The sequence below is a fragment of the Macaca mulatta genome, chromosome 1 (assembly GCF_049350105.2).
Source record: "Macaca mulatta isolate MMU2019108-1 chromosome 1, T2T-MMU8v2.0, whole genome shotgun sequence".
Classification (NCBI taxonomy): Eukaryota; Metazoa; Chordata; class Mammalia; order Primates; family Cercopithecidae; genus Macaca; species Macaca mulatta.
Genome location: NC_133406.1, coordinates 5939881 through 5960980, shown reverse-complemented (window position 1 = coordinate 5960980; position 21100 = coordinate 5939881). Strand labels below are relative to the sequence as shown.

The 21100-nt window shown below is 34.8% G+C and overlaps 1 protein-coding gene across 18 annotated transcripts in view; it reads right to left on the bottom strand.

Moving 5' to 3' along the window:
• The window catches only part of CEP170 (centrosomal protein 170), a 129618-nt gene that overhangs the window by 62824 nt on the left and 45694 nt on the right, over window positions 1-21100 (bottom strand). For all 18 annotated transcript variants that reach the window (XM_015127526.3, XM_077998185.1, XM_015127542.3 and 15 more), the window contains exons 5-9: window positions 14867-14925; window positions 14608-14770; window positions 13156-13290; window positions 4638-5114; window positions 175-338 (exon numbers count right to left, since the gene is read on the bottom strand). In XM_015127526.3, coding sequence (XP_014983012.2) covers window positions 175-338; window positions 4638-5114; window positions 13156-13290; window positions 14608-14770; window positions 14867-14925 — 998 coding nt within the window. The remainder of the gene's footprint in view (window positions 1-174; window positions 339-4637; window positions 5115-13155; window positions 13291-14607; window positions 14771-14866; window positions 14926-21100) is intronic.

Sequence of the window (21100 nt, the reverse complement as noted above, 5' to 3'; positions counted from 1 at the left end):
AGAAACCACTTTGGCATCTGCTGTTGGAGATTTTGCTTTCTCAAGTTTTGTATGTGGTGGTGAATATGTAGTTTCCTGACACAAGATTCCCGCACTTTGAGTAAAAGAATATGACCTTCTTTTTCTGGGATTGTCTTCATCAAAGAATGCAATCATAAAAGCAGTTTGACTTACAACAGCTTGGTCTTGATGCTTTTCAGTAGCCTGGACCTTCTGTAGCTTTTTGTGTTCTGAATGGTGGCGTCTTAAGTGTTCCTCAAGAGTTGCACGTTTGCTACAGCGCCTGTGAGCCCCAGCATTCTCTGAATCACTCTGCGTACCATCATCATGTTTATTTCCTGGATACAAAAAGAAACCAAACAATAGAGAAGGAAAAAATCCCATGTAGAAATTTAGAAGCATACACAAAAGTGCTATTTGTTTTGTTCCCCTCCTCCTTTTCAATCCAAAGTCATATGTTCTCTTCAGTAACAGGCTCTGCAAACTTGCTCAATTGCAATGGTTACATTCAAATTTATCAACTAACAATGAGGTCCTTTATAAATGACTGAATAGGATCGCCTTTCTTTCTGCAAATTTTATAATGTTTCATCAATGTCTTAATAGATAATCAATGCTCTATTTCTGTGATATTTGTATTCCTAACATCAATAAACATTAATTCTGCCTTCAAATTATACACACTATTTAGCAATAAAAAATTTGACTCTAGCATTAGAGATGAAAAAAGACAAGAAAAAGGGTAACGTCACTGAAATGCTTACTGTTACACAGGAAATGAGAACACAAGTATCGTAAAAATGTGATGAATCTTAAGCTTCACTGATGTTCAATACTTTCAGAAGCTCAGCATATTTTTTCCTTTTTATTAAAAAGATTCAAATTTGTAGTCCCCAATAATTATTGCACAATTTTTTCCAAATATCTTTCCAGTAATGAGAATTTTTGAAAACTGTATTTGCATTAGAAACCCTAGTGGCTTCAAAGAGTTAAATAAAGCATGCTGAGAGGTCTATCAATGCAAAGGGTCATCTATGAAATCTCCACCTAGATCTAAGGACCCACTGGGCAAACAGCATGGTGCTAAATATTACCAGATATCTTCCCCATGAAGCATATCAGGTTAGAATATATTTGAATTTTGAAAGATCACCTCTTTAACAAAGGTTATTCTATTTTAGAGCAAGTAAAAGCCACTAAATAGTTAGCCTTCATGGTTCTGTTAGGTTTTGGATGTGATGACACAAAAATTACCTTTTTTTCTGATTTAAAATTCTCATTAACTAAGTAATAAGTATATGATAAAAATAATCAAATGATATTGTATTATTATAGTACGAAATTATTAGAAAGTTGAGTTATTCTATGCATGTTTTAAATGGAATCACAAATCAGAGCTTAAATTAATTTAAACTTCTTTAGCTATAAATGAATTTAGTCAACAAGATACATTCTAATGCTTCCAGGACTAAATCTGATTTTTACATTTACCTGGGCTACAAATTTTAATGTGAACGCCCACTGAATAATATGGTTCCAAACAAAATTATGATCAGACCTGAAAGACCTGGGGGGTGGGAGAAGCAAACAACCTATGTCTAGGGAAAAAGTTGAGTGTTAATGTTTCTAGGTTGTTCCTAATGAATTTAGAGATTACTAACTGGTCCCAATGATTTAGCACAGAAGCACTAGTTATAAAAATGTGGTGCATAAAAGGAATGAGAAGACACAGAAGAGAGAACTACAGAACACACAGAAAAGGGTCACGTATTGGAAAAGTAACAGGCAATGGAAACAAAGGGAGTAAGATCAAAAGGAAGGTGATTTGGAGATCACGTCTATCAAAGTAATAGTGATTAATACTATAAAAATCATATATGACAACAAATCTGAAGATCTTTCTTCAAATTGTTGACTATTCAAAATGCAATCTGAAAAGAAAAAATGAGATTAATTAATGAAATCCCTGCCTCAGGTAATTAAGCTAGGAATAACAGATAGCAGATGAAGGGCAAGCCCAAACAAACTCACTAGTTCAAATACAGACTTCATTAAAAACACTGGATTTTACAACCTATTTCATTGTTGTATTGGCTCTATTGAAAAGGAATCCAGTTTCTAAGAGCTGAAGATAACTAAACTCCAATATTTGCTGCACCATAAGAACAAAGAATAGATCCTGCACATACTGAACAATCTTAATGAAAATACCATCTTCACAGAATTTAATTCTGATTCTAATACATAAAATTTGGCACTTAGTGGTGTCAGGCCCTTTCAAGTATCTTTCCTATAACTTGTAGTTCAAAACTTTTCTTATAAATTAGTCATTCTCTTTTTTGGAAAATTACCATGCCCTCTTGTATTTTGTTGGTGTTATACAAGTCAATATCTCATCGCAGTTGCAATTTTCTGTTTCTACTCAATAAAAAGGTCACTAGCAAACAGTCCTCACCAAGTTCTTTTCTTTCCTTTGCTTATCATTAGCCATGCCTAAGTATGTTGAAGTCCTTTTAATATTTTTAGGGTAGGTTAGCTATAACAAGTTAGTGGTGTGGCCACAAGAAGTGGCAACTCTCCTAAAGGGTCAAAGTGTATGGGCTTTATTTTCCTCACTATCCCAAAGCCCCTGCACTTCACTCTTGTAGGAGCAAAGTTTTTGTTTTAGTTTTGTTTTGCCTACTTTCAATTCTTTGATCTAAACAGTTGCTGAAAACCTAATTTTTGTAAAATTTTTATTATTTGCTATAATTACACTTATTTAGAGTCCTGCTATATACTCTTTTATATCCTAAATCATGGAATATTGTTATCTAATGATGGAAGCTCTGACTTTTGGAGAAAGTCACATGTCATTTATACACATGTCCAGAAAAGTAAAATGAATCTATCTTGGATCAAAAATGAGTATTATTCACAAAAACACTACCTTGAATGGCTTGTAAAATGGTCTGAAGGCAAATCTAAAAGAAGAGTTCTCACACTGCCACCATACTGGAATATATGTCTACCTATAAATCAACTTTGAAGGACAACAGTAATATGATTACATAATTTCTAGTAAGGGCTTAAAATATCTAATCATTAAAATACAGATATAGTATACATGTGGACATTAATCCTTCTATTTGGAATTAGGTCCACAAATGGGTCTTGTGAGGAGAGAATGTTTTAAAATAATGGCTTAAAAATAATAGCCAGTACAGAAAAAAGTTATAATGACTAAGTTACAATATAAATGGGTTTAATAAAGATATTTTTAAAATGATTATCTTTTAAAAGGATATTTTACCTCAGTTTTTGTTTATTAAGAGTGGTTTTAAAAAGTCTAAGTTATTTCTAAATTCTCAAGGTTCAGCTACCTCTTATACTGTACTAGGATATCAATATTATTTATCCATTTCATATAAACAGCCTATTTATTTGTGACTGTTAACCTATATAAATATAAATAAAATGTCTCAACTATGTATTGTCTAGAAGTAAAAGGTCACAGTCATGTCTAAAAAACACATATGCCAGGTAACTGCTGATAACTATAATTAAATATTGTAATAGGCTCCAACAAATAATTAGGTAATCACATCATCTCACTGTCCTGAAATGTCTTAGAAGCAAATCAGAAATAAGTATGCAAATACTATTTCTTCATTACTTGATCAGAATGCCAGGACATAAGATATAGATTAAATCAGGGCCAGTCTTGTCATTGACAGAGAAATCACCCATTGCTTATTCAAATTAGTACCTATCACATGCTCGAGTACTAGATGAAGTGTTAGGAGTACAAAAACTCCTAAGATAGTAACAGAATGCTCAGATAAACATGTAATCACAATTTGTTCTAAATCATTTTCCTTATAGATAGCTTATTAAATAAAAGTAAGACAGAGTAACATAAATCTATATTCAATTAATTCTAAAATAAACTTAATTGGCAAAACCAATGAGAAAAAACTGATCAGCTGATACATCAATGTACAAATATCAAATTTTACTAATTTTGGCTAAGTTCTATACAAACAAAGTATATATAACTATTTCAAAAATGAACATTCAACCCTAATGTTCATAAAGTCCTAATATTAAAAAAAATATAAACTTGATTAACAGATCCTACCAAATATTTCTAAACCAAAAACCTTTGTTTTATGAGTAACCACTGAGAATACTTTGAAGCACTCCCTTCAGTGATGTGACTGTATTATCCAAGTGGAACATTTGGCTCATACCAACTTAAAATGTCTTTCAGAATCTAGGTATTAATGATAATAGAGAACAGAATTGAACACAGCTTTTCCTTAAATCAAGAAAATGATGGAACTCATCTGCTAGGGAATCCTACTGGTGAACTTAACAAATTTTGTATTTCTAGAAGAAAAAGAAACATGTTTTACAGCATAAATATAAGTTCATAAAACCAATCTGGTTTTGTCAAGAAAATGAAGAAAGACTAATTTGAGCGAGGAAGTTGGACATGGGTGGTGTGGCTTCCTCTTGAGTTTTAAAATTAAATATAACCTTTGAAAAAAGCAGAATGTTTTCTACCATGTAAATATCTACTAGTAGTATAGTAACTGCAGACTGGATTTTCTTTATCATAAAATAGGAAGTTCTGAATGATCAAATCACTTTACCTTTCAACCTTTTCAAGTACACTGGAACATCACTTTTAATGCTTTTAGAATCCTCTTCTGTTCTTTCCCATAGCATTTGAGGAGGGTTGTTTTGTGCTAGCCAGTCAGCGACTTTGTTTTCGGGCGCCATCATTCCTGTTTGAATCCCCGGCAAGTCCTGAGTTCCAGGAGAAGACTTCTTGGACTTGTGGCGCTGATCAGAAGTAAACTTTGTCACATGGTCTCTAATAGTTACCTTCCCTGGGGTACTGTCATCAAATTCAATGGTAAATGAAGCATGCCCTGCACCTGTTATATGGGAACTTGGTGTGTCTTTTGTTGGGATTTCATGAATAGTGCTTTCTGTTATTTGTGATGGTTGCTGGAATTCTTTTGTAGGGATTTCAAAATAACTTGGTTCCCTACAGAAAGGAAAAAGTACTTCTTCATTTGCAGCTGCAGATTGTTCCTCAACTTGCTTGGCATCTATGCTGCACCCTAATGAGAAAAATAAGAGAAAATTCAAAATATTTGATTGCTTCTGGCACTTGAAGGAGTCTGGTAATGGCCATGTGTACTACTCCGTGAGAACTAGAAGGCAGATCACAGTCTGGATGAAAACCAATGGCATTTATATTACAGAACAAATGTCATAGAGAAAAAAGAATCTTGATTATAAACATGCTATTTGATTACCAACAGGGGATGCAAGATAAGCAGCAGCAATGGCAAATGAGAGCAAAGCAGGTAAGAAATGGATCTTGCATGGCTAAGTCCATATTTTTTCCAACTTGGATCTAGAATTCATTAAGGTCCAAAAGAATTAAAATAAAATGTAGATGGAGATGCATGTTCAATGTATACATAAAAAGTGACAGAAAAACTATGAACTTCCTTCTCAAGTCACCAAGATGAGATATGTAGCACATGTAGTGCTTCAAAGGAGAACAGGTACTCAAATGAGAATATAAACATGAAGTAAATATGTAAGTGATCTTCTGGAAGTAATGATTCCACTTACCATTCTTCACCACTACATTCAGAAACATTACTTTCAGAATGACAAAGATATTGCTGAAGTGCGATCCTTGCAAGAAGATACAAACTTTTTATAAAGACTAAAACATGTGGTTTGCAATCCAAGCAGCAGTGTGAAAGAAATAAGGTTAAAATGGGAAATTCAGTTTCCAGACAATGACTCTGGAAGAAAATCAGTTTACTTTTCTATACAGCAGAATATGCAAAAGTGTCAAAAATTCTTGGAGGAAAGCTGAATTGTAAACCTCAGATTAACATTAGTTGGCAGAAGGAGCAAGTAACTCTGGAACACTATCACTACTCTTCTATCGCCTCAGAGTCTAATACAACAGTCTAAAAACAGATGCATTTATGAATAAAATACATGAATAAAATGCATTTATGAATAAATGAAAATGACAACTAAAATGTTTTTGGCATGTTATTAGGTAGTGCAAATGCAAAAGAAAAAAATTAAAGATGATATTGTCCTGTTGTTGAAGAAGCAAAGCATGTCCATTATCAAGATGAAGAGCAAGTTCAAATGAGATATATTTCCCTAAAGCTTGAAAATAAACTCTGCTTTTAAACAGATTAATAGAAAAATCATTTACAGACAATTTATTAGGAAAACAAGGCAATACAGGGAGACCAGGCTGTTTCCAAACATTTTCTAAGTAAGTGAAGCATCTGATCTTTTGAAACATCTTTTCAAAGATTAAATTTTAGTGGGATCTGTCAGGTACTATAATTGGTTTCTTGACAGCAGTCTGAATATGAAATAATAAGAAACCTGACTGCTTTTAGGTTACAGAAGAATGATATAGTAACATCCCTTTTCGTAATCAAATGTGTGGGGTAGGGCACTGAAGACAACAAACTCCATTTTCACAATAAACATAGTAATAATAAAGTGTCAAAAAAATCTAAATAGAAGGCAAGGAGAACATGTAATATGAAAGATTATAATTTTCACTGTAAAAAATTACCCTTTTAAAATCTACTCAGTTTTCCTATCACTGAACATGAAAGAATAGTATTGGAAAAACTCTACATTATCAGAGAAATAATCATACATTTATATGACACGACCTAAAGTTTTAAAAAAGTTTGATTAAATAAAGAGTTAATTTATCTTTTTCTTAAAAATAAAATGTTCAGCTGGACTTTTGAGTGTTTACTCTGAAGTCATGTTAGTTAAAATTTCCATTAGAATAAAATATTAACTACTCCTCATATATTAATAGTTCATTAATGTTATTTTTCTATTTTTTCAGACAGTGATTTTTTTTAACTATGTACAATGTACTGTACTTGATCATAAACTTGTTCATAAACCTGTCCTCTCTCCCTCCCCCCATACAGACATATACATATAGTTTGTTTTTGCTTTGCTCATCCTTCAGGTGACAGAACAAGGTTAAGATGGTAGTTTCTAATACCACTACACAGAGAGCCAAGTCAAACTGACCCACTACACAGGGAGCCAAATAAAATTGATGTGGCTCAGCTATGAAGCAAGTAACACAAAAAAGCTGGCCAGGGATATAGCACTTATCAACCACTTGTTGCTCATGATTCAAAGGAATATTATCTCAATTTTCCTCCCTTGCAAAAAAAGTTCACATGCTAACATTGACATGTTTCAACATGTTTCATGCATTAAGACAGCTGAGATCAACAACTGCACTGCATTGTTTTGGAGGTTACCATTCCCAAGTTAGTACTACTTCAAACTCGCACTTACTCAAAGCTAGAAACTTGAGACTTACACAAGTTAATAACTAATTCATCTAGAAATCAAGCACCTAACCATGTCACGCAGCACAACAGAGTGGAAAGGCAGCATGTTATGATCTGATGATCACAACCAGGCAGCCGGTTTCGTGCAAAGCCCAGACAAGATCTGAAATCACATAAATCTTATCTCTAATCAGTCTGCAATCCTCATTTTCCTCATCATAAAGTGAGAAAACACTATCTTCCCGTAAGATTGTTGTGAAGATTTAGTGGGATGAGTATTAAGTGAGATCATGTAAGTTACCCAGAACAAAGCAGATATGCAAATAAATGCTTCTCCCTCAACTTTCAAAAACAGCTGAGAATCAGGAAGACAAAAAGCTAATACCAAAATCTAACTTTAAAAAACCCAAGACAGATATGACAATGCCTATCCTTAAGTATTCATAAACTTTACTAACAGTTAAGATCTTCACTGAGAGATTTTTACTATTTACTCAGATCACATGTAGCAAATCTTGGGCAGGGTACAAAAAGTGAGGATTAAGGACAGACAGACTGCACCAAGTGGTAGAGATAAGATGAAAAACAAGAGCAGACAAATGGCCCCAAAAACATGGTAGTCCAGTACCATTCAGTACATAGGGCAAACAGTCTTATATACTACAGTCTCCTGAGGACATTATTGTAAGGCAATGTCAGTATTATTATATTATTAATATAATTGAGTATTGATATCGATATTGCTCTTGATATACATGAATAATAATAGTGATACTGATATTGATGATTAATGATGATTCTGAGTCATAAGAAGAAGTTTTAAATTATACTGAACCTTCTCTGCTTAAGAAGGTGGTAATGGCCGGGCGCGGTGGCTCAAGCCTGTAATCCCAGCACTTTGGGAGGCCGAGACGGGCGGATCACGAGGTCAGGAGATCGAGACCATCCTGGCTAACATGGTGAAACCCCGTCTCTACTAAAAAGTACAAAAAACTAGCCGGGCGAGATGGCGAGCGCCTGTAGTCCCAGCTACTCGGGAGGCTGAGCCAGGAGAATGGCGTAAACCCGGGAGGTGGAGCTTGCAGTGAGCAGAGATCCGGCCACCGCACTCCAGCCTGGGTGACAGAGCGAGACTCCGTCTCAAAAAAAAAAAAAAAAAAAAAAAAAGGTGGTAATATGGGTAATGAATTTAATAGAAACTTAGGAAATGGTTAAACTTTAAAAAAAACTATCAACTGTAAAAGTAAAGTTCAATTATCTGGAAAATTCATTATGTGGAAAGACTCATTTCCCTAAAGATGATAAAAACAGATGAGGTGTGGTTCAACTACACTTGAGAAGTACCTAATAGAAAAACTATGAGGAGTCTTCTAATCAACACAGGAAAATAAAGCACCTTTCCTCCCTCAGAACACTGACAGGACATATTCTGGAATTTAGAAATTTAACATTCATCTATCTTCAAAACTCATTTTGTTATACCAAATTAAACTAAATAATAGAGTAAATACTTGTTTAGACTAATATTATATTATTAACCTCAATTACTACATTTAAAAAATTATTTAATGACTATGCTGTAATTAATTCCATATATCTACACCAGAAAAGCAATTGGTGATAATCTGCTTATGTTCTTAAGGTACTTTATGACTGTGTTACCTTAACACAATGTATTATAAGGGATACTTATACTTCATCCAGAATAAATGTTCTTTTCATTCTTCTGTACTAAATTCAATGAAATATTAAACTTATTTGAGATGACAAGGACTATAATTATAACAGCTCATTCTGCTTAAGACATCCATCCAACCTAGTCTGTTCAAGTATGTCAAATTAAGAAGACCTGAGAAGCTCCTTTTGCTTAGAAGGAGCTACGACTTGAACATTTCCAAATTTAGTTTCACTGGATTAAAAATCAATATAAGAGAGCCAAAAATCTACGATGCCCAGTTGTACATGCCATTTCAAAATGTGTGCAACAGTCAAAGGCCTTTAATTATAACCTAAATTAATTGTTGAGACCAAGTTAGGAGGTAGAAAAGCATAGCTGTAAATAAATTGAGGACAAATTTTCTGTCTTAATACGATTAAAAATAGTCACACATTTCTGAGAACGAAATTGCTCTAAAGTAAATATCTGCTTAAACCAGGGCTTTTCAAACCATATGGCAAGTCTTCCAGAGTTTCTGGATATATATGAACCCTCAGAGAGGGACGTTAAAAATTACTAGGTAGCAAACACACTATTATACTTTCTGGAATGTAACTCTAAAAATTAATAACTAAGAAGCAAATCCCTTTTTGCTTTCACTAAGAGTATGCTTACAGGGTAAATTATGAAACTAATCACGTATACTCCACAATTTGAAACTTAAAAAAGAACGTTTAAATTTTTAAAAATACCTTAATTTCAAAATGATCAAATTAAAGAACACTTGATATACATTTCAAATCCGATTCTACAATTTCTGCTGGCGTCAAATTATTTCAAGACAGTAATCTATTTCCCTCATCCTATAGTTTAAAAAGCTGCAAATGATAAACCTGAAACAGTAATATCCTCATACTAACATAAGAAAGCAAGTGAGAGTCTCTTAAGGCTATTACTAATCAGACAGGGCACTTTAAGGAATTTGACACAAGACATAAATCACTGAATTATTACTCAAAAAGAATGCCAAGATTATGAGACAGCTTTTGTTCATCGAGCAGAAAGAGCACACAAGCTGAGAATTCAGTTACATTCATAGAGATGAAAGTACTGCTGGATGCTTCACATTTGAAATTTATTTTATTATGCTGAGCTATGAGGGATCAATTTGTATGGCTATTTGATTTTGGAGTGTTTAAGTATCTGTACCCTATGAAGTATACGCTTTTAGAGTGGTTGTGTTTACAAGAATAATGATGGCTGAAATATTAAAACTTCTGCTTAAGAGCATGGACTCTGGAGTCAGGCAATCTAAGTTCAAATCCCAGCTCCATTATTTGTAGTTGGGTGACTCTGACAAGTAAATTAATTTCAGTATGCCTTAGTTTCTTTATCTACAAAATCACAGTAACTACACCTTTAAATACTCCTGTGATGATTAAATAATTAAATGCATACAAAGCACGTAGAAGAATGTCTGGATAAAGTAAACACTACTGCAGTGTTAGCTATTACTGTAAATCATGGTTATGCCTGCTGTATAAAGATTACATATACACTTCATTGTATGTTAGAAGTTATGTGCTTCAGATTTCAAAAGCTGTTTTGTGTGTGACAGGGGAGGGCTAAAAATGTTAATGGCAAGATAAAAATTAGTGATTTTCAGAGTTCGGTGATAATTCTATTCAGCTATGTTTTCTTAATCACCTAATTGGGAAATCTTTTCCCCTCTCAGTAATAGGTGGCTCTAGGGCACAATGACAGTATATTATGTGGTACTTGAATAAGACATGTATAGTTTAGTTGTGGGGAGGAGGCATACACACAACATACTGAATGAAACTGTAAGGTATTGATGATAAATATACAGACATCATTTAGAATGTATCTCTTTATCATCTAATGTATGTGTGTATTTATGTTTGTGGGAAAAGAGCAGGCAGGAATTAGCATAATTTATGGGGGATGCACTGGGAGAGAACACTCAAACAACTGGTAATGGGACGTAAACACTCAAACAACTGGTAAAGCGACCATGGAAATTGGGACAAAATTAGAAAACTTTGACATAGAAAACTTAGTTTAAAATCTATTTGGCAGGCAAAAGACAGTCATTGTAGTTTCTTAAGCAAAGAAAATAAAGAGCAATTTAAATGTACTATACAAAATAAACTGCAGGAGGGTTGAAACCAGGAGGTTGGTAGCCCAATCATGACTCAGGACGGGGGGCAGTGTGGGGAAAGCAACAGACCTACAGACCTAAGGATTACACAAACAAGGTGAAGGGAAGGGAACACACAAAATTTACAAATAAAGCAGACATCCTTGGTTTTCTTTCCATATCCTTTCCCTGTTCTTTCCTCCTCAAAGGACTCCAAAAGTCTCTGATATCCACTCTTTCCCGACACAGATCATGTGGCTTGGGGGAAAACTAACACCACACACAGCTTCAAGGTGGGCAAGACTGGTTTAAGGATAATCTAACTTGCCTTGCCAGGGACTGGTTCAGAAATAAGCAGGTGACCCTCTCCTGAACCTGTGAGAGGTCAATGAGATGAGAGAGATGTTGAGAACTTTTGCCAAAGTTCTTCCAAATTCTGGAAGGTCTTCTGGAAGTAACATTTTCGCTTTTCTGTTGCATGTGATCAAAGCAGCATGTACCCCTTGCTGCTACTGGCAGGCAGCCTATGAGAGTGAGGGTAAACTCCTCAGTCTGCAACCACTATGAAGAGCAAGACTGAGAGGCAGAGAGAAGCTAGCTAGCTGATGACGACATTGCTGAGATGCTGAAGTAAACAACCCTGATGGGGTTCAGTTATGTGAGCCAGGAAATTTCTTTCCTGTTTGTCTCAGGCAGCATTTGTTATTTACATCTGAAAGCGTGCAAAGTAATACTGTTTCTGCGCATGGGCATGATGAAAACTGCTGGTGACAGAAACAAATAAAGCTGGGATGGGAATTTATTTGCAAAGTTGACAAATTCGGCCTTGGGCACCGTAAGATCAAGTTGACAATGCTTGCTTTCTTAGACTTGTATCCATTAGAGCATACCTAAAGAACCAATGTTCTCATTCTCCAGCTAAGAAAAATGTACTATTTATTTTGTAGAATTAGGGTGAAAAGTAGAAAATTGAAAAGAGTTCTCATGAAATTTATCCTTGTTTCAGAGCCAGACTTAGTCTTCCATACTGAGCCCAGGTGCCTGTTTAAGTACAGGATTTTAAGATCCAGTTCTGGATCCTTATCTGCTGTTATCTCAAAAACTGGCTGCTCCATCTTTCTGTTCTCATGTCTTTGCAAGGTCCTTATGTGGCAACTGACACCTCCATTTATTTCCTGGAAGTCTTGATTTTCTGGTTTATGGACTGAACCACTCCATTAACAGTATCAGAAATATCAAACATACATTACTTGACTATTACTCTGAGAATCTGACCCAGAACTATTTTTTCATGCTGGCTGCCAAACTCAACTAATCCTGTTGCTGCCATTTCTCATCACAATGAGCACACTGAGGTTTTGAAGAACTTGTAATTTCATATCACATTTCTGAACAAAGTGGAAATTGCTCAATTAAAAATATGACTAAGCTGGACATGAAATGGTGTGTGCCATAATCTCAGCTCCTCAGGAGGCTGAGGTGGGAAGATGGCTTAAGTCCAGGAGTTCAAGACTAGCCTGGGCAACACAGTGCGATCCCATCTCAAAGAATAAATTAACTAATTTATTTTAAAAATATGATTACATGCTGGGGATCTAATAAAACACAAAATTAGTGCCTACTATTTTGGTCTAATTGATATATTTTAATAATTATTCTTATATACTTAAAATGCCTAGTTACATCATTAATCTGCTTTCCAAATCTTAACTTCTCCTTTCAACTGTAAAAAATATTTTAAAGGTGCTTTATAAAGATATTAAAATTAATACTTTGCTTATAATCACTCATAATTTTAAATTTTACATTAAAATAACAAGGCCATTAAAACATTCATCAATTAAAAAACATCAAATTATAGAATACTAGAGCATCTCTTTTCATGGTAGACAGCTGTTTGCTTAGATTACATATGCTTCCCAAAATATCCATTTAATGTCACAGTGATTGAGATTTTTTACCTGATGTTCCAGCTTCATGATTTTTTTCTTCAGGTTTGCCATTTGTCTTGAAAGCTCTTTTTTCATCCACCTCATCATCCCCCCACCATGACGGTTGCCCATATAATGGAGTACCACGGGGCATGGCAGAAATATCTGGAAAGAGGTGGGAAAAATCTGTCTAGAGCAGATGAAACAGAAAAAAATACGCTTTCGCAGAATGCTAGAACTGCCTGGTTGATTACTTAAATTAAAAAGCAAAGTACAGTCTTGATAGCTAAAATGTAATCTATCCTGAATAGCTTTGTATTTGTGATAAGATCTTATCCAATGTTGGACATAACTAAATAAATACTATTTCCACTGGGTGGTATCTAAGTCAAACAACGTGCTACATATCCCAGTAGCTTTTTCTTCAAGTGTTATGACTTGTTTGGTATATAACTGAACCACTTGTAACAAATGGCATTTTACTTGAATTTAGACAGAAAGTGACCTCAGAAGAACAAGTTTGTTGAAACTAGGCAATAATTAACTAGGGAAGAACAAAACCAGTCTGATCAGAAATGGCTCGTTAAGGTTAAATGTAAAAGACAAAGCTAAAGTAAATGTTGGCATGAGCACCCATTTTCTAATTTTTTTCAAGCCCAAGGGCACACAAACTAGTTCTTAACAGAACTAACATATTTTTGTTTGAGCAAATGTAGTAATACCTATCCATTTAAAAACTTGTTTCTGTTTGAATGGGATTATTTATGTGAGGCATTTTATAACATTCCGAGAATTATAAATTATTATATGATGATACAGCTACATTTGATTTTTAAAAATTTCCTTTTAATTCATTTTTGTTGTTATGCTGCAGAAGAAAATGCAGACGAACATGAAATAATAAAAATACTGTAAGGTAACCCTCGGAATCTGTAGGTATTCGGCATCCATGGGTTCAATTAGCTGCAGATGAAAAATGCTTTGGGGAAAAAAATTCCACTAAGTTCCAAAATGCAAGACTTAAATTTGCCTTATGCCAAGTACTACTACACAAATGAAGTGATGTGTATGCATTGTATTAGGTATTAAAGTGATCTAGAGATGATTTAAAGTATACAGGAGGAGACGTGCATAAGTTATGTGCAAATACTACACCATGTTACATAAGGAACTTCAGTATCATGAATTCTGGTATTCATGGGAGTTTTGTCCTGAAACCAGCCCCCATGGATACTGGAGGATGACTATATTTACTTCCCTTAAACATTTAAACATATTAAGCACACCTATATACAACTGCCATATATAATTATGTGTTTTATAATGTTTCCTAATGAAAGCACTGGCAGCATTAAAACACACTCTGAAATTATCACTATTATACATTATTTTTATATGGACATGGCCAACTTTCTGAGAACAAAGCATGCAGTGTCTTCAAGATCAAGTATAAAGACGGTCTTCAGAGAGAGGCCAGCTTACCCATGGCTTTCTCCTCGGATTTCAGTGCTTCGGTAGCTTTGTGCTGCACTTCAATGGCAGCGTCTGCTCCCTTTGAATCTATGCTTTTGGCACTTGCAGATTTGGATAATTCTGATTCTGAAGATTTTTGCGACAACTGAAGCTGAATGGTAAACTTCTCATGCTGTAAAACATTTAAAAATGGAAGTGAAACATCAAGAAGTAAAATCAACCATAGTGAATAGTAGATTTGCAAAAGAAGTTAAGTAAAAACTGTTACCTTAAGAGCTTCTTCGGGGACCCTCATTTCTCCTTGTACTACAGTGAAAAGATTTGTATGTAAACGGGGCTAAGGAAGAATATAACCTCAAATTTCTTGTAATTGAGCTAAAAATGATCATCAAATGTAATTTGGAAATTGTTCTATTTCAACAGGCAATTACAGCAGAATTATTATATTTCCCCTGAATAGTTAAATCTTAAAATATGCTCACAAATATAAACATTTTCATTTAAACATACTAAAAACCTTAAGATCCAGCAAGTTTTCTACTTTTAAGTAAAGGTGGCCCTCAAGAAGCAAACAACTGGGCAATTAATCAGAGCACAGAGACATTTTCAATTTTCACTAACAATAATAGAACCACAATGAAGAAAATTATGTGAAAACATATACATAAGAAAACATGCATCAAATTATATTGATAGCTAATCACAAAAACGTAAGGAAATATCTCATCGAGGATTAATCAACAGCAATTCCTAAAAGAATTTGATTACTCAAACTTCATAAGCATTGATAAAAATATAGTTCACTTTGCAAGTACAAAAGAAATGCTATAATTAGGGTCCTTACAGCGACCACAGCCATGACTGTTCCCCATGAACTGCAATCAAGGTCATATTACATTATCAAACAATGGATTCTATACCAAGATTAGATTAGAACCAAGTGCTAGATATAATGAATGCCTTCATTATTAAGCCAAAAAGAACAATGCCTCTGTATATTAAAAAGATCTATTCACTAAAGAGTAGAGGTCACATTTCCCACCATTACTTAACTCTGTAATGAAAGGACTTTTATAACCATGTACTAAATTCTATTCTTTGCCAGTTCAGAGCACTTATGACTTCAAGGGTAGAAAGCTGTAACTATCATGACTACTTGGGGAGAAAAAGATGACTTCCCAAGCATAAGGGAAGTGGGAAACTTGTGAGTATTTACTCTAGGTTTCTACTTGTTAAAATAATAAAAATTCAGAATTGTAAATATACAGAGTTTTGGGAAATATTCTGTTCAATTCCATTAATCCTTCCGTTTCATAAATACAGAACTTGGGCAGTGGACGGACAGAAACCAAAACAAGAGTCTAGTCAACCGAATCCCAGGCCAGGGCTCTCCTATTAATCTACATTGCTTTTTCCCATAGCCTTGAAATATTAAAATTTTCCTTTTTGTCACATTCATACACTGGCATATATTTGCTGGTACATATGGAAATACACATCTCATAACTAAGTATATTTAATAAAAGATAATGTCTAAATTGCAAACATATGGAATCAATCTAAATGCCCATCAACTGATAAGTGGATTAAGAAAATGTGGTATATATATATACCGTGGAATACTACTCAGCCATAAAAAAGAATGAAATAGTGTCTTTTGCAGCAACTTGTATGGAACTGAAGGCTATTACTCGAAGTAAAGTAACTCAGGAATCAAAAACCCAAATACCGCATGTCCTCACTTCCAAGTGGGACCTAAGCTATGGGTACACAAAGGCATATAGAGTGGTATAATAGACACTGGATAATCAGAAGTGGGGAAGTCGGAAGCGGGATGAGGGATGAAAAACTACCTGTTGAGGTACAATGTATACTACTCAGGTGGCAGGTGCACTAAAATCCCAGACTTCACCACTGTACAATTCATCCATGTATCCAAAACCTCACTTGTACCCCTAAAGCTATTGAAATTTCTTTAAAAAGACAAAAAATGTGATTAAGCTATTATAAGAAAAAACCTAGAGTTTGGTAAGTATACATACATTCACATATTTATATAATATATAATATGAATTTTATATAAACACGTATATATAATGTAGAAAAACACTGGCACGACTACTGCAGATATTATTGAAGTTTTTCATTCTCTTCTGAAAATTGCTCTTTATCTAATGTCGTTACAGATGTGAGTTCCCTGAAGCAATATTATGGTAAAAACTTTGCTTTAAATATAATAATAATATGGTCTAGTAACTTTGTTTTATCCCCCAAAAACTCATAAACAGCTAGAGAAAATTCATAGCATTCCTACTTTTTTTTTTTTTTATGGGAAAAGGCATTAAAAACTGACAATCATTACCGTTTTTTCCATGGAAAACACAAGTGATTTCAGCCTGTTGTGAGGGTTTTCGGGTGCTTCAGGCTTACCTCCTGGGAGTGCCCAAAGGCCATCTCCCAGGGCCCATCTAAGGTATCCTCTTTAAACCTAGACACGCTTCAGGTCATGGAGAGCTTGAGAGGAGTCATCCTTCTAAAGTTCAAACATTTTACCTTCCAAAAAGGTTTCTGTGTGTGGAAACGAAGAAGACCTCAAGAAGCCTCATTTGGGTCATTAACTCATCCGGGAACTCTGGCGTAACGGTGAGATCTGGAGACTGCTCTAGCCCCAGCTTTTGACAAACTGAGGTACAATAACTTATGGTATCAGTAAGCTATAAAAAGTTTGAATTCTTATTTATTAAAAATCATAATTTGATAGGTTATTTCCCCATTTCTTTATATAAGACTATGACTGCTATTCTAAGCCATCCCCCTGTATTGACCTAAGTCAATTTATTCAAGAAATGTTTATCTAAAAGTAGGACTGTGGACACTCCCCTGAACACTAGTAATGTGTTCTTAGATATGGTTCCTCCCACTCTTTTATTTTAATGACAAGATTAAAAACAGAGCAAAATTTTAAACAGCGTTAGTCATTCCAAGGAGTATGACCTAAAATATGAAGTGTCAGATATCACTGTAAACATGTCTTTCAAAAATCATGTCAGATAAGTAAGAATACTTGAATAAAATTATTTTATACAAGGAAAGATCAGAAAAACCTATTTTTCAAAACTAATATATTTTATACATGTGATTTTAAAAAAAATGTAATAAGGCTATCCCTAGAAATTCTTGAGTTACCCAAAACTGTTTCCTTTTCATTAAAAATATGGAAATTTTCCCTCATTTAACAATAATTGATAATAAAACATACAATTATGCTAAATTAGAGTCCACAGAGTATTAGTAAGGTACGTCCTAGGAGACAATAAGAGTTTAAAAGAAAGTTAAGAGCAGGAAATTTTCTAAGGAGAAAATTTTATCTATTTGTTTAATTTTGCCTATACCTTCAGAAAAATGTATCATTTTATTTTAGGAGATGACTATCTTTCCAACTTGTACAAGACCCTGTTCTTTAAAAACACAGTTTTCAAACAACTGATTTAAACTTCTCTATCACTTCATTCTTTCATCCAAAAAACCTCATTTCCATAAATTTTAAAAATTTAGTTCTTTTAAGCTTTGAGAAATGTCCTCTATTTTTGAAATTTGAAAAATATTAACATGTCCATGTTTTGTTATGGATATCAACCACATAAATAAGGAAAAATCTTAACTTCTCTTAATGAAAGTGCTTAATTTTTGCTTACGTTTAACTTCCCCTTGATCATTTCAGCAGCCATTATCTGGACAGCCCACCAAACAGTGGTACATATAGTGCGGGAAGTACAGATTAATTATAGTTTTAGACGCTATGACATGTGTTGGAGTTTTCTTTAACCTGGTTTCCAATATGATTAACCCAGTCATTTTGTGGGCCATTATGCAGGAATATAAAACTTCTTTGGGAAAATATATAAATCACAATTTTAAAATACAAGGTACTGGGTTCTTACTTATGATGACTTATACTATTAAAATGATGAGGCGGTGGATCTTGTGATTCAAGATATTTAAGTAATGTGTAAATAATTTCCCATGAAATGTGGAAACCATACTGTACTCTGCTTTTCCTCCTAGCACATTAGTGGTTTCTTCTTAGTCTCTTTTACTGGTTCCTAATCTCACCCATCTCTTAATATTGGGAATGTACCAGGTGTCAGTCCTTGAACCTCTTATCAATCTATATTCAGTCCCTTAATGATCTCATTCAGTCTTATGGTTTTAAATATTATTTATATAATAAAAATCCCCATTCACATCTTTAGCTTCTACTTCACCCCTGTATACAACCTTACATTCAACATGCCCCAAATCAACTTCTTAAACTTCTGGATAAGATGGAGTAAAAAGAATTGGATTTATTCTCCTACATTAAACAACTAAAAGATGGGTAAAACACATGACACAATGTTTTACAAGACAATTGGCTTCAGGCAACAAAAGACAATGATCTCTGAGAGAAGGGCAACAAAGCAAGAGTCCAATCACTGCCCGAACTCACTGCCCTGTGAAAGTTTCTAGGTCACACTGCGAGGAAGAATAATCCAGACAGAGCCTGGCAGACTCCCTGAGTTGTGGTGGAAATGAAGTCAACAGTCCAAGCAAATCAACATTACCGGAATTCACAGGACTGAGTACTGAAGAGAAGCCTGCACAGAAAGAGAATTCCAGACATATTCAGTCTCTGGAAAACAATATTAGAGATAATAGTACCCAGTGCCCACACAGGGCCAGGAGTACTACCTACTCCCAACAGCCAGACTGTAAAACCTCATGCATGATTCATGAGTCACTGGGTAGAGCACAAGTCAGCAAACTTTTTCTGTAAAGGGCCAGATAGTAAATCTTTCAGGTTTTTCAGGCCATATGATCTCTGCTTCAGCTACTCAACTCTGCAGTGCAAAACAGCCTGAGGGCCAGATTTGGTCAATGAGTTTACTGACCCCCTCCCATAGAACATACAGAAAGGTCTTGCCTCAGTTGTTGGTAATAATTAGCCCAGAATAATCTTAGAAGCCTAATAAATCTTAAAGACCCAAAGTGATAAAACTGTTTCCAAGTAACTTGTATTCCAGAACAATGCTCAAATAATATTGATACAAATACTAAAATATGCATATAACACTCAGCAAAGTAAATTCACAATGCCTGCCATCCAATAAAAAATTACTGTGAGTGTAAAAATTAATCAATGGAAATCAACCCAGAAGAGATGAACAAACTTTAAAATAAATAATGGTGGAGATTTTTTCTAAATTTGATTGAAACTATAAAGCCACAAGATTTTAGAAGGTCAACAAACCCCAAGAGGGTAATAAAAAGCAACAAACAAAAAGAAGAAAGAAGGAAGAAAAAAGAAAGAAGAAAGCTACACCAAGACACATCATAATCAAACAGTTCAAAGCCAGGGACAAAGGAAAATAATGTGAGTGAGAATACAGTGGAGCAACATCTTTAAAGTGCTAAAAATAAGAAAAAGCCAACCCAGAATTCCATACCCAGCAATAATATCTTTTTTTTTTTTTTTTTTTTGAGATACAGTCTCACTCTTTTGCCCAGGCTGGAGTGCAATGGCGTGATCTTGGCTCACTGCAACCTCTGTCTTCTGGGTTCAAGCGATTCTCCTGCCTCAGCCTCCCGAGTAGCTGGGATTACAGGCGCGTGCCGCCACACCTGGCTAATTTTTGTATTTTTAGTAGAGATGGGGTTTCACCATGTTTGCCAGGCTGATCTCAAACCCCCAACTTCATGATCCGCCCGCCTCGACCTCCCAAAGTGCTGGAATTATAGGCATGAGCCACCGTGCCCAACCAATAATATCTTTCAATAACTAAGGTGAAACACTTTTCTAGACATATAAAAGCTGACAGAATTCATCACCAGCAAAGCCATAGTATAAGAAATGTTGAAGGAAGTCCGACAGGTAGAAACAAACTGACATATGAAAATATGGATCTATACAAAGGGATGAAGAGTACCAGAAACTGAAGCTTCATGGGTATAAGACATAAGTACAAAGGGTATAAAAAATGTATTTCAAAATACATATTTTAATTATTTAAACTTCTTTAAATGACAATTGACTTTTTACTAATAACAATGTAGTATGAGTAGGACAAAAGAAAGTATACTGCTTTTTCTTTTTTTTTTTTGAGACAGAGTCTCACTCTGTTGCCCAGGCTGGAGTGCAGTGGCGCAATCTCCACTCACTGCAAGCTCCGCCTCCCGGGTTCACGCCATTCTCCTGCCTCAGCCTCCCGTGTAGCTGGGACTAGAGGCGCCCGCCACAACGCCTGGCAATTTTTCGTATTTTTAGTACAGACGGGGGTTTCACCGTGTTAGCCAGGATGGTCTTGATCTCCTGACCTCGTGATCCGCCCGCCTCGGCCTCCCAAAGTTCTGGGATTACAGGCGTGAGCCACCATGCTCAGCCCCAAAAGTATTTGTAACGTCCTTGCATAATATGTAAAGTGGTATAAATGTCACTTGAAGATAAAACTTGAAATTAAAGACT